Here is a 13,724-nt window from a genome sequence, read left to right as displayed (position 1 = left end):
CTTTAAAGTAGAAGAATGCTAATAGCTGGTTGCTGGTGACATGCAGAAAGTAGAATAACTGCTTTTGAACTGCTTATTCTGATATTCTTGTGAGCCTTTACCAATTAAAAACCTTGAAATGCTAGACACAAAGCTACACTGTATTGTAGAATGCTTACTTATCCTTTCCTTTTGCAGAGTATTAAATGTGTGCCGACACTGGGTAGAACACCACTTCTATGACTTTGAAAGAGATGCTGATCTTCTGCAGCGTTTAGAGGAATTCATTGGAACAGTAAGAGGTATTTGTCATTTCTTAAGCTCTAGCATTTATCATTGAATCATAACACATCCCTTTTCAAAGGTATGGAATGGAATTATGTTTCACTGAACAGATAAATAGAACTGACTGCTTATTAAGTACTTCACAGAGAACATAAAATAAACCTTAATTAAAAAAAAAATCCAAACAACATTATTATTCAAAATCCTTGAATAATAGTGCTCAGAAGAAAGAATGTTATTTACATCCTAATAAATATTGGTTTTGTTATAAAGGGACTGAAGTCATGTAAAATACTGATAGCTGAGTAATGATCAGGACAGATTAATTGCTTTGATGGTCTTCTTAAACTGTATACAGGCGTAATTTTTGTAGAAGTTTGATGATGGAAACCACTGTTTCTTTGAAGCAAAGGTTTTCCAGGTTTTTCACAGCGCATATTAGAACTGTAGGTTACCTTCCACTTGGGATTGTACGGGATCTTTCCTGATCCCTTGTAAAAAACCTGAAAGAGCTACAGGAGCACTTTGTAGGAGAGTGTTGTGTTAGAGAAGTATTTAATGGTTATTTAGAAATAAAAAAAAAGAGGGAGAGAATGAGCCAGTTAGTTTAATGTGGATTGCTGGTAAATTTTCAATGAATTCGCCATCTCATGCAGGAAATTCTTATGGTGTTGAGCTAAACAGGCATTTGGCAGCTTAAAGCCATTCCCACTTGTCCTTTCTCTACATGCCCTTGTCAAAAGTCCCTCTCCAGATTTCTTATAGGCCCCCTTTAGGTACTGCAAAGTTCCCATAAAGTCTCCCCTGAGCTTTTTTCAGGCTGAACAAGCCCAGCTCTCTCAGCCTGTCTCCATAGCAGATGTGCTTCAGCACTCAGAGCATCTCCATTGCCTCCTCTGGATTCACTCCAACAGCTCCACATCCTTGTGGGGGGGCCCCAGAGCTGGATGCAGGACTGCAGGGTGGGTCTTACCAGAGGAGAGCAGAGGGGGAGAATCCCCTCCCTCAACCTACTGGTCATACTGCTGGTAATGCAGTCCAGGACATGGTTGGTTTCTGAGCTGTGAGCACCCACTGCCCAGTCACATTTTGCTTCTTGTCAGCCAGCATGCCCAAGTCCTCCTCAGGGCTGCTCTCAATCTCCCCCAGCCTGTGTTTGTGCTTGGGATTGCCCTGACCCAAGTTCAGGACCTTGCACTTGGCCTTGTTGAGCTTCATGAGGTTTGCACTGGCCCATCTCTCCAGCCTGTCCAGATCCCTCTGTACGGCATCCCTTCCCTCCAGCTTGTTACTGCAACACACTGTTTGATGTCGTTGGCAAACTTGCTGAGGGTGCTTGATCCCACTGTCCATGTTGCTGACAAAGATGTTAAACAGCACCGGTCCCAGTACCCCTGAGGAGCACCACTCATCACTGACCTCCATGTGGAAATTGAGCTGTTGACTGCAGTGTGACCATCCAGTCGGTTCATTATCCCCCAAGTGGCCCATCTGTCAAATCCATGCCTCTCCAATGTAGAAGCAAGGGTGTTGTGTGTGACAGTGTCAAATGCCTTGCGTATGTCTGGGTAAATGACCTGGACCTGTGCAAGTTTACTAAGAGTAACTAAACAGTAATTTTAATTGTGCAAAGTTATTAAGAGTAACTAAATAGCAAATTTCTCTCTGTATGCCAGGCAAAGCGATGAAGAAATGGGTTGAATCTATCACAAAGATAATCAACCGGAAAAAGCAGGCACAAGCCATTGGGCAAAGTCACAACATTACTTTTGAGAGCCCTCCTCCAGCGATTGAATGGCACATAAGCAAACCAGGACACACAGAAACTTTTGACTTGCTCACTTTGCATCCAATTGAAATTGCTCGGCAGCTTACTTTACTTGAGTCAGATTTTTACAGGTAACTTTCCTCCATTGAAAAACACATGACACAAACCAAAATATTCTCCAGAATGAAATTGTTTCTTCGGGCCCCTGATGTGAATCCCCACGGTAGGTCAAGGGACTTTACCAGGGCTGTATATTGATTGCTATTTTGTCAGGAAAAACTGCTAAAAACGAGTATTTGTCTTATCCTCCCCCCAGTTAATGTGCAGTAGATAGGGCTGATGCATATTGTCAGTTGCATTGTGCTGCAGGTTTCTCTCTATATTTTCCAAGTAGATCAGCCTTTGAGAATTACAAACGCTAATTAAATCAGTTTTCTTCATATCCTAGTTTGTGAAGCAGATTATGGATCGGTTCAGGTCTCACCAGCTGTCTGTGAGAGGCTGTTCAGGTGTTGGAAGCTCACATTTTATGATGGTGAATGAAATGTAGACTTTGTTCTTTATTTAGATGAACAGAGCTGGTTAATAGTCACCTAAATTAAGAAATACACACTAAAAAGGAAGTGTAGAAATACCAGTCAATTAGTCATGTAAGGTGCCTAATATTATACAAGAGAAGTCATATCTTAAAAACTTATTTCAAATATTAATTCAAAATTCACTGCAAATAAAGAGGTTTGGGAAAATAATATCTTCTCTCCGGCTTTTAGTTACATTTCTTTTTATACATTCATCTACTTTTCTAGAGCTGTGCAGCCATCTGAACTAGTTGGGAGTGTGTGGACAAAGGAAGATAAAGAAATTAATTCTCCCAATCTTCTCAAAATGATAAGGCATACAACTAACCTCACTTTGTGGTTTGAAAAGTAAGTAACTTTCCTGAATCTGCTCTGGACATCTACAAGTCCATTCAGAAGTATATACTGTGAAAAACTCTGTTAAGAAGTAATCCCAGTTTTAAGTCATATTCAGATGCTGCAGCTGGTCCCTGTGAGACTTTTGCCATAAATAGTCTCAGCTTTTTATTCTTAGAATATTTTCAAATGTTTATTCTCTAAGCGTTTTCCAAATTGTGTCAAGTAATTTGATAAATTGTTCTTGTTTGCGGTATGACTTAATATTTGATTTTGGAAAACTTAGCACTGCTTCAATACAAGATCAAATGTTGTTTTGTGTTTAGATGCATCGTAGAAACAGAAAACCTGGAGGAAAGAGTTACTGTAGTGAGCCGCATAATTGAGATCCTGCAAGTATTTCAAGAGCTAAACAACTTTAATGGTGTCCTTGAGATTGTCAGTGCTATGAACTCTGCAGCAGTGTATAGGTTGGATCACACATTTGAGGTACAGTAAAATGTTTTTCATTTTTGGTATGGAAGTGTAATGCAGAAAGCCTGTTTAGTCAGTAAGCATGTCCTTCAGAGAAGGAGCAAGGAAGATAAATCCTCCAACAGATTAATCAATTGGGGTGTAATAGAGAGTATTTTTCCTTGGTTTTAGAAGCAAGAAATCGGTCCTCACTTAGAAAAAGGTAGAAAGATCCTGAGATAGTCAGGCACTGTCATCACAGTCACTGACCTAAATATCACTGGGAGAGCATTACTCTTAAGTACTGTCACTGGGCTACACTTCACCCTGTCTTTCCAAACAACCTGTTTCATCTCTCTTCTTAGCAAATTCCAAGTCGCCAGAAGAAGATTTTAGAAGAAGCTTATGAGCTGAGTGAGGATCATTATAAGAAATACTTGGCAAAACTCAGGTCCATTAATCCTCCGTGTGTGCCTTTTTTTGGTAAGTACATTTGGTTTCAATGAGCTGTATCATACATAAACATTTGGAAAGTATTGAGCTAGGGCACTAATCAGAGCACGAACAATAGCAGAAAGTCAGTTTTAACAGGGCGGTTGGGTTTGATTATGTGAAAGAAAAATTAAAGCAACTGTACATTGCATATGTTGTATATCTGCAATATCTTATTTACGTATTTACTAATTTTTACTTTGAACTGTCATGTGACCATAAATGCTTTAAATGGAAGATGGTCACATTAGAAATATTATTTCCATGGACTAGTAGAGAGAAAAGGACCCCCTTCTCTATCAAGAATTTCAAGACATAAAGCTTCAGTTTTTATTTTCATAGCTTCTTATTACTAGAGTCTTTCTATTAAGAAGTCTTATTTCTATAAAAACCTCCTTTGGGAAGCCTCCTCTTCATCATCAGACTGAACAGTTGTCGTTTCAAGTAGATTGCTTGGAATATCTGACATTTGGAAAACTGTGAAGTATATGGCACTTCTATTCTTTAGCAACCTACTTGAATGTTTACTGCAGATCAGTTCCAGCTCTGAACATGACACTTGTCCAGCTTAGGCTTCAGGCCTATGAAAGAAAATAGTTTTGATAGCTTTTTCGCCTTTTACAGATTGGGGAAAGATATACTTCAGAGCTCTGCAAAGAAAGATAAGGTGAACTAAGAAATCTTCTGTCTTGCTTGAGAGATGAGTAAAGGTTAGCAGGATCACACATGAAGAGCTTCATTTATTTCTGTCAAGTTATGCTTAGAAAAGTCTTAATGACAGTTTCAGATACATTATCTAGGCTAGGACGTGCTAAGAAAATTGGAGCTCTTCAGTCCAGAGAAGAGAAGGCTGTGTGAAGACCTCATAGCAGCCTTCCAGTACCTTAAGGGGCCTACAAGGGCGCCAGGGAGGAACTCTTCATCAGGGACTGTAGAGGTAGTATAAGGGGTAGTGGGTTCAGACTTGAACCGGGGAGATTTAGATTGGATGTAACAAAGAAATTCCTTATTGTGAGAGTGGTGAGGCACTAGAACAGGCTGCCCAAGGAAGTTGTGAATGCTCCATCCCTAGTAGCGTTCAAGGCCAGGTTGGACAGGGCTTTGAACAACCTGGTCTAGTGGGAGTTGGAACTAGATGAGCTTTAAGGTTCTTTCCTATGATTCTGTCTGTGGACTTGAGAGCACTCTTTTCTCTCTAATCTTCAAATTACTTGATGCAATTATGAAGCCAGGATTGGAGACTGGAAAAGAAGAATAAAACCTGAAAATAGCTTTTTGGAGCTTAACTGGGGTCTCTAATGGAGTAGAGCTGAGTTGAGGTGGAACCATTGAAAGAAAGCACTTGAGTTCAGTTCTCAAGACATGTACTCTTATCTTGCAAAATGCGAGTAGTGTTGTGTCAGCTCCTTAAGCAATGCAAAAACACGTAGACTTTGAGATTTTGATGCAAAAAAGGCAGCTTTGTAGAAAAGACATCTTAAAATATTTAGATTGTTGCCCTTATTGATCCAACAGATTTTTTTCTAAATAGTGTGCCGAAGATTAATTCTTTAAGATTTCTTTCTGTTCCAGTCACGTGCTTTCCTCCTTGGTTTGTACTGTATGTTGAGAAACTCTTCTTTGTGCTCTTCAGGGATTTACTTAACTAACATTTTGAAAACAGAAGAAGGCAACCCTGAATTTCTAAAGCGACATGGGAAAGAACTTATAAACTTCAGCAAGAGAAGAAAAGTAGCTGAAATAACGGGAGAGATACAGCAGTACCAGAACCAGCCGTATTGTTTAAGAGTGGAATTTGATATCAGGGTAAGTGGCATTATTTCCTAGAGTCCTTGCACTGACCTCTTCTCTGGTGACTCTGACAGCTGATACACCATAAACATAGACTGAATTCATGTCAGACTGAGTCAGAGACAAGGTGAAGGCCTGTCGTAAAATCTCTCTCAGGTCTCACTGTAAGAAAGGGCAGAAAGCTCAGTGCTTACACTTTGGTTAGTTTTGTTGGAGTTTTATTTTGCTTTTCCTTAGCTATTGGGATGTAGGTAAATCTTCTTACTGATCAATGTTAAACAGGAACAGAAACTGGCAGATTCTCACTGTCCTTCACACAATTGGGTTTATTTGTCCAGTGAGCCCAGTTGTCTTACTCCTCCTTTGCTACCCTGCCTTTACATTTCCAGGTTTACCTGAGAGCACTGGCAATAAACAGATGTAATAACTTAAAATTCTGTCATCGCTTCTGACTCCAGCATTTTCTCTCTTCTCTGGAACAGTTTGTATCATTTCTGCAGTCGAAAGAAATAGTAATAACCTACTAAGAAGTAGCTTAGCTGAAAAGTTCTCTGCCTTGTATTTCAGAGATTTTTTGAAAACCTGAATCCAATGGGAAACAGCATAGAGACGGAATTTACAGATTACCTGTTCAACAAGTCACTGGAGATAGAGCCACGAAATGTCAAGCCTCCACCACGATTTGTTAGTATTCAATTTATGTATTTCAAAAACTGCTTATGTATGTCCTTCACAGATAGCAGAAGTCTTTTTAGATCTCTTCATAAATATGAAGCTACACTTAGGTGATCTTGTGGCCTTTTGATTATGTTTAATACTATCTTTTTTTGTCATTTCAGCCCAAAAAATACAGCTATCCTCTCAAGTCCCCAGGTGTTCGCCCCTCTAATCCAAGGCCTGGTACCATGAGACATCCTACACCCCTGCAACAGGAGCCACGGAAAATCAGTTACAGCCGCATCCCAGAGAGCGAGACTGAAGCAACAGCATCTGCACCAAACTCTCCCCGAACACCTTTGACTCCTCCCCCTGCTTCTGCTACTTCGAGTACTACAGACGCCTGCAGTGTGTTTGACTCAGATCCTTCAAGTCCTTTTCATGCAAGTAGGTACTCATAGATGGTCTACCAAGAATGTGTGTATTAGATTTTGTGGTGTTAAACAGGTGAATCATGTTGTCTTCTAAAGTGACTATAGAAATAGTTGCTTTTGTCTCCTTGTGGTAGCAAAACCTTTTAGTGTGTTTTATTCCTTTTCTAACAAGTTTTTATTGTAAGAGGAGAAACTCAACAGAACTGGGCATGTTACACAGAGAGTGTTACATGTCTGTTGAGACTCTTGTCAAACAGAAGGCAGATATATCCCTAGTGCCTGTATATGTCTCCACCAAATCCCACAGATGTTTGTTTCTGTGTATATATGTGGTGAGTATCTGTTTGATGGTGAACAATGAGAATAAACATGAATGTTTTGTGGGTGCCTTATTCTGCTGTCTGCCATTCTGAATTGGTTTCAGTGCACACGGATGGTTTTCCTGAAGAACTTAAAATCAGTATTTCCCTGCTTTAAATCGATCAGTGCCCATCCAAACCTATGTTTCTTCTCTCTTCACTAATATACAAGGAAGCTTATATTTTAGGATGTGCTTTCTGTTAATAGTGGGCATAGCCTCCTTTCATCTATGCATTCAAAGGAGTTACAAGGTCAGTCCTGTGTTCAGCTGGCTACCACAAGGAGGTGAAATGACTTGCTAAAAGTAGAAGTTGCTTAGAGCAGTGACACTGTTGAGTGTCCAAGCCAGGTTTCTGCAATACTTCAGAAGAATATATTTCTTCACTGTTGGATTGGCCCATTGACTGCAGGTTTGGGGTATTTGTTGTAGTGCTGCTGTGATACAAGAACAACTTTGTGGTGTGCTTTTGGTCTCAACGATTACTTATAAATGTGCAGGAATAGGTGGTCACAGAGATGACTGCAACTCAGACAGTTTGTCTGGAAGCTGCAAGTTAGAAGGTTGTTTTGTTGTCTGTCTTTAATATGTTCTTGACTCATGCTGGGTTTTATGAGCAATTGCTTCCTTATTTATGACACCTTTATTGGCAGCAGTAGAAGAACTATACTGAGTTGAGCAAAAGTTCATCATGATCAGAATGATTTATTTTATGCCCACTAGGATCTGCTTCTGTGTCATCCATAAACTTCACAAAAAATTCAGATGAAGCTCATGTCCCTCCTCCAGTTCCTCCACGAAGACGACCAGAGTCTGCCCCAGCTGAATCCTCCCCATCAAAAGTAAGTAAGGAGAAAAAAGGGGTTTTTTTTCTGGGAGCTGAGGGCATGATATGATAGAAAAGTATCTCTTGAAGATAGTACGTGTATTTTTGAAGATCTGTATGTGAAAGAGTAAGAAGTCATGTATTTCAGATTTGAAGCCTTCAGAGCTCTGCCTTACTATGTCCTGATCCCAGAATGAATAAAAACTTACAGACAGGACCTGAATTTAGGGTTAGAAATGCCTCTTGTTGTCTACTGAGTTGCTATGCTCAGGCTCTTACATTGCCTGTGAGAGCTTGAGGCTTCAGGCAGATGTTTCCTGATAATTGTCCCAGAGTATCATTTTGGGGTGTATGACTGGGGGTAAAGAACTGAAGAGTAGTAATGATAGAAAGTAATGTACACACTACAGTCCCTGAAAAGGCTCATTAGAATATTTAACCCTGATGCTGTCATGTCTTTCTCCTCTTGATTACCTGTCTTGTCTGCCTGCCTGCTTGAGTCATTGCTGCATTTTCCTTTTGCATTTGTCTGGCATTTGGGATCTGGTCCAGCCTTTGTTGCAGACAGCATTAAATGTCTCTTGATTTCGGTGGAGCTGGTTTGTGACTTTGAGTGGCAATTAAGTGGATTTGAAAATCCCATTCATAATTACTTTGGAGCATGTATGTCTTTGAAGAGGGCTTGTATATGGCTCCAGTCAGTTGTTCTTTTCAGACTACAGGTGACTGCTGTCACCCAGCAGAGTTTAACACGTCATATTCCTACCAAAATGCAGCTGAAAACATCGTGTACATGATAGGGTGTTGGAGACCAATTACCCTCTCACTGTGGTCTGCAGCCTGGGAGCTGTTCCCTTCAGTAATTATGACTAAATTCCATCTTCTGAGCATAGTTTTTTGCTTTTCTCCCTGTTCAGCATCATCTGCCTCTCCCTTTTCTTCATTTTCTAGCTTCAGAATTGTTGCTTTGACCATTCTTTGCCTTGCCTTTATCCCTCTCTGTGCATCTTGATTCCTCCCATCCTTGGCTGCTAACTCATATGTTGATATATCCCAGCTTTCCCCCTGCACATCCAGTGTATTTTCTCTCCACATCAGTCTGAGAAATATGTTTTTAGGGCACTGCCATTCCTTTTGTAACCTTACTCATCTTCATTCTGCACCTGCTTGCTGTGCTACATCTTTAACTGGATAAGAGCAATCTACAGGGCAGAGACTCTGCTTCCATTTCACAGCAGGGCCCTGTTCTTTACCACCATTCTAAAATCGTATTGAATGAATTGTTTGTGTACCTCAGATAACTTCTGCGCACCTGGACAGCCCACCAGCAATCCCTCCTAGGCAACCAACCTCTAAAGTGTATTCACCAAGGTACTCAGTGCCTGATCGGACCTGCATCTCTGACCCCCCTGAAAGCCCTCCTGTGTTACCACCACGAGAACCTGTGCGAACTCCAGATGTTTTCTCTAGCTCACCACTACACCTCCAGCCTCCACCACTGGGGAGAAAAAGCGAACTTGGTAACACCTTTTTCCCAAATAGTCCTTCTCCGTTTACTCCCCCTCCCCCTCAGACACCTTCTCCACATGTAGCACGGAGGCATCTTCCATCACCACCTTTGATACCGCAAGATGTGGACCTCCATCCTGTTGCTGGACCACCTGTTCCTCCACGACAAAGCACTTCGCAACATATCCCAAAGCTTCCTCCAAAAACTTACAAAAGGGAGCACACACACCCATCGATGCATCGAGACGGACCACCATTGCTGGAGAATGCCCACTCCTCCTGAACTATCCCTTGCACTGGGAGTTGCGTTTTCCTGGTGCTACGTCTGTTGCTGGCAATGGATGCACTGAACCTGGTGGTGCCAAGGAGTTGGGATGTGTATGCCAAACACTAAAAACTCTCCAATAGATTGGAAATGCAGTGTACAGAAATGGAATTGCAAACCCAGACATTCTAGTGGAAAAAAGAAATGGTTAACTTGTACATGTACACAACTTCTTGGTTTAGTATGCAGGACATTGTTCTAAAGTAATTGGACAACTGATTGTACCAGAAAACAGACTTGAGAGACTTCTTTGGCCAATGAGCAGAGACTGTGTTTGTGTAATGATCAATAATGTCCAGTACAGGAAGGAAAACAGTCTTGTATCCATCAGTTCCATACAGTGGCACAGTTTTTGGAATTAAAACATTATGCACTTTTTTTAAATCTCAAACAGGGAACTTTATATCCTTCTTAATCTTCCTTTGCTTTACTCCCTGCTTTAAAATACCTTCCTAAAATTATGAGAAGGACTGTGAGGAAGATCTGTGGTACCTAACCGAGCTAGAATTAAGGCAAAGCACTGTATTGCGGTCCTGTTTACAAGTTGTTATAATGAACAGTAGGGGGTACCTAGGCTTCACCAAAGAGGTACTTTATTATTATTTTCTGAAATACTATGGTGCCAGTTCAAAAATAAATTTTTGCCAGGAAGCATAATGTCTAATTATTGCTTTCTTTAGATAGAGCAGATGAAAGTCTTACATCATTAAGATGACAGCAAGTTTTCTTTTAAGAAGCAGCACTATCATCTGAAGTAAATATACTACTACATTTAGAAGACTGTTAATCTCTGCTAGGTTATGTCACGTTCTTTTTAAGGTTTACTGATAATCCATTTCATGGCTAGTAGCTGCTCTTTTTCAGTCACGCCATGAAAACAGTCACTTGTGAAAAGGAGCACTCAGTTGTCAACTTCCATAGCTATTGTCATGTTTTACTAACAGTAGATTAATCAGCATACATAGGATTGCCTTGCAGTTGCATAAATCATGTGTATATAGTGAACGTTGCATAAATATACTTGCAGATTGTTTTTAATTTAATTGAAATAAAGATACAGATATGTTCGGCTGACATACTTTAAATTATTACACAGGCAAATGGACAAATCAGGTTTTCAGTTAAGCAATGAAAGGGACAAAAGCACATGTTGTGGTACGTGTTTTTACTAGTTCAGTGTATGTATTTCAGTAATCAGACTAAAGAGAAGTGAGTTCTGGCATGTGTTACAGAGTAATAATTCAGTAATATTTGAGAAGCTGAGTTACTCCCAGAGTCAATTATTATACATTATAAAGCTTCCCACACTTCCTGTATGACACCTTTTAGAAAAATTTGAACGTATATTAATCTTTACAGAAGGTTTCTGTGTCCAAACTACACATGATGGAACATGTACTGGTATAAATATCATGACATGGATTATCCATAAACCTGTGTACTGCTCTTCAACTCTAGAAAATACTGTGACAGTAATGCATGGCAGTTATTGAAGAAAAGAAGCTCTATAATCTCCACTACAGTATGTATGTGAAGTGTAAAGTGTCTTGTCTTCAGTTAATATGGCTTATGAGCCACAGTAAAATTCTATCACATTTCCTCTTTGGGAGAAGAATACATTTCAGCATCCTGGAAAGCTGTATCACTAGAGATGGTGTTAGTTGAACAATGATGGAGATCACCTTTGTTAATGCTTTCTGCAGTGCCCCTTGATCCTTTAGTGTGGTCATTAAATTTCAGAAGGTGTTCTGATTTCAACAAGAATGGCAATTTTGAATGTTGAAATTTAACAATGTCAGTTGTATTCCTTCTTTGATGTCTTTAACAATGTAGTTTTGAAACATTGTCCTGGCAAAAAGAACAAAGATCGTTAAATTTTGGCTTCAGAGGAGAGTGTCGTATGGGAGCTTTGTAAAAACCCTCAAGCTACAGGGAGCCATAGCTCAGGTTATTGTTCTTTGGATATAAACACTATGATGGGCAAACTGTTGGCAACATCACCCAAGTTATTAGCTCATCAGTGTATTACCAGGGAAAACTCCTCAAATTTAGATTTTTTTAACTGTCTTCTGTATACTCTTGTCTGTGCTTGCAGCCAAGGCAGACCAGGCAGAAGGAATGAATGATCCAGTGGTTAGGTTGCTCACCCAGGAGGAGAGGCCTCACAGGAATCCTGCCAATCAGATTTCACGCATGTCAGCAAGGCTCCATTTCCCTTTGTGAAATGGGGAATGCTGTTTCACATCTTTGTGGTTGAGAATAAAAGTGCTTTACTGGTGTGATACAACTGGTGATAATGGTCACATTGAAGAACATAACTTAAATGTTCTTTGGAGCCCACCAGAATAGGTCAGTCACAGTGCACAGATCATGGTGTTAACTCAGCTGCAAACAGGAAAAACAGAGACCGCTGTCCTCAAGTGACACAAGGCTGCAGGGAGCTATGGAGCAGTAGGAGGAATGCTAACACGCTTGCAGGTGCTGCCTGGCATGGGGAGGTGTGAGCACTATGAGCTGACTTGTCCCCGTTTGTGGTGTCATTGCTTTGAACCTGCTGAGAATGTGGCAAAGGTAAGATAGTGATGATGGTAAGAACTGAAATTTTAATAAAAACTTGGTATGTGACAGATACTTGTGATACACAGGAAGATATTAAGATCCCTTAGAGAGCTGGATAGTTGAAGTTACAGTGGTGTATGTGCTCATGGGGTTTTTTTGTGAAAGCTCATGTGTCTGTAACAGAAGCAGCAGAAGGAGTAAAGGAGGTGGAGGAAGGAGCCGAAGAAATACAACAGTGAGCTTCAACAGCATGACCTTGGTGAGGAGCCTGGGGAGTGAATCAGCTGAGGGCTGGGTAAGAGTCTTGGAACCAAGTGTATGGAAACAGTCTTCTGACATGCTTGTGTGCAGGGGAACAGGATTTTGTAAGTAATGTTGCCTCAGAAAGGGATCTGAGAAACATGTTTCTTCTTTGGATGGAGGAAACCTTACGGCTGATTCAGTGCAAAAGAGACAATAGTGTTATTTAAAAGCAACGTTTATTTGGCACAGGAAGAAAAATATTCCAGAGCACACACATACACTAACAGTGGGGTTTAATCAGATCCTGCAAGAGGTTGTGTATTTGTGTGTGGTGCTAAGCATCATTCATTCATTTTATTTACATTTGCATATTCTGAGCAGGTACAAGGACATCTCAAATGGTAAGTATAGGCCTGGAAGAACTCATACAGGATCAGAAAGAAAGAACCATCATTTCTGACCATGCCTTAAATCACTAAAACAGAAGCTAAAATCCACAGCATTTTACAAGCAAGGGTCTGCCACTTTGGAAGGATTTCCTCACCCAGGACATGTTAGCAGGTAGGTTTTCCCCTTTGCCCTCTTTCCATTTTGGCATCTGCCTGACAAGTGTAAGGAGCAAATTTATTCTATTGAATAAGTGTCATTATATATGAGACCAAAGACAATGCATTACAGTGGAAACTGTTCCATATTAACTCTGGTTCAATGGACAAAGAAATAGGTTTGTCTAAGGCCTATTCTTTCGCAGAACAAACCGGCTTTGCTGATGCTTTTGTTACAAGTATCTGCCTCTTCTTACATATTTCTGTTCTGGCCCTGCACTGTGACTGAGAGCTGCAAAGTCCTAGGAAGTGTCTTTGTGATGTGGCTGGTCAGTATGGAGTGGTCCTGACTGGAAAGGCCTAGGGAATTTGTTACTCAGTGAGGATGTGAGGAAGAGGGAAAGACATGAAAGTTGTTTTTTGTCATTAAAAAAATTAAAAAAGAAACCAACAAAAAACAAACTTCCCAGAATAGTTTACGAAAGCTGAGTTGGGGTAGGGGCTGTGTGATACATTTTTCCTCTTTGTAAGGAGAAGTGGATTTTTGTAAACCATTTTGGGTCCAGTAAGTTCTGTGGGGTGGGTG

At 40.4% G+C, this 13,724-nt stretch overlaps 1 protein-coding gene across 2 annotated transcripts in view; it reads left to right on the top strand.

Annotated features, from left to right (window-relative positions):
* The window catches only part of SOS1 (SOS Ras/Rac guanine nucleotide exchange factor 1), a 52,216-nt gene extending 41,351 nt beyond the window's left edge, over positions 1-10,865 (top strand). For both annotated transcript variants that reach the window (XM_005147401.4, XM_031047511.2), the window contains 10 exons: positions 178-281; positions 1,941-2,163; positions 2,839-2,958; positions 3,273-3,435; positions 3,765-3,882; positions 5,525-5,697; positions 6,250-6,366; positions 6,522-6,786; positions 7,855-7,973; positions 9,255-10,865. In XM_005147401.4, coding sequence (XP_005147458.1) covers positions 178-281; positions 1,941-2,163; positions 2,839-2,958; positions 3,273-3,435; positions 3,765-3,882; positions 5,525-5,697; positions 6,250-6,366; positions 6,522-6,786; positions 7,855-7,973; positions 9,255-9,749 — 1,897 coding nt within the window. In that variant the 3' untranslated portion in view covers positions 9,750-10,865. The remainder of the gene's footprint in view (positions 1-177; positions 282-1,940; positions 2,164-2,838; positions 2,959-3,272; positions 3,436-3,764; positions 3,883-5,524; positions 5,698-6,249; positions 6,367-6,521; positions 6,787-7,854; positions 7,974-9,254) is intronic.
* Positions 10,866-13,724: the final 2,859 nt, after the last annotated feature.

The sequence above is a fragment of the Melopsittacus undulatus genome, chromosome 3 (genome assembly GCF_012275295.1).
Source record: "Melopsittacus undulatus isolate bMelUnd1 chromosome 3, bMelUnd1.mat.Z, whole genome shotgun sequence".
Lineage (NCBI taxonomy): Eukaryota > Metazoa > Chordata > Aves > Psittaciformes > Psittaculidae > Melopsittacus > Melopsittacus undulatus.
The sequence above is the reverse complement of the archived record's forward strand: the minus strand, read 5'-3'. Positions and strand labels throughout refer to the sequence as shown.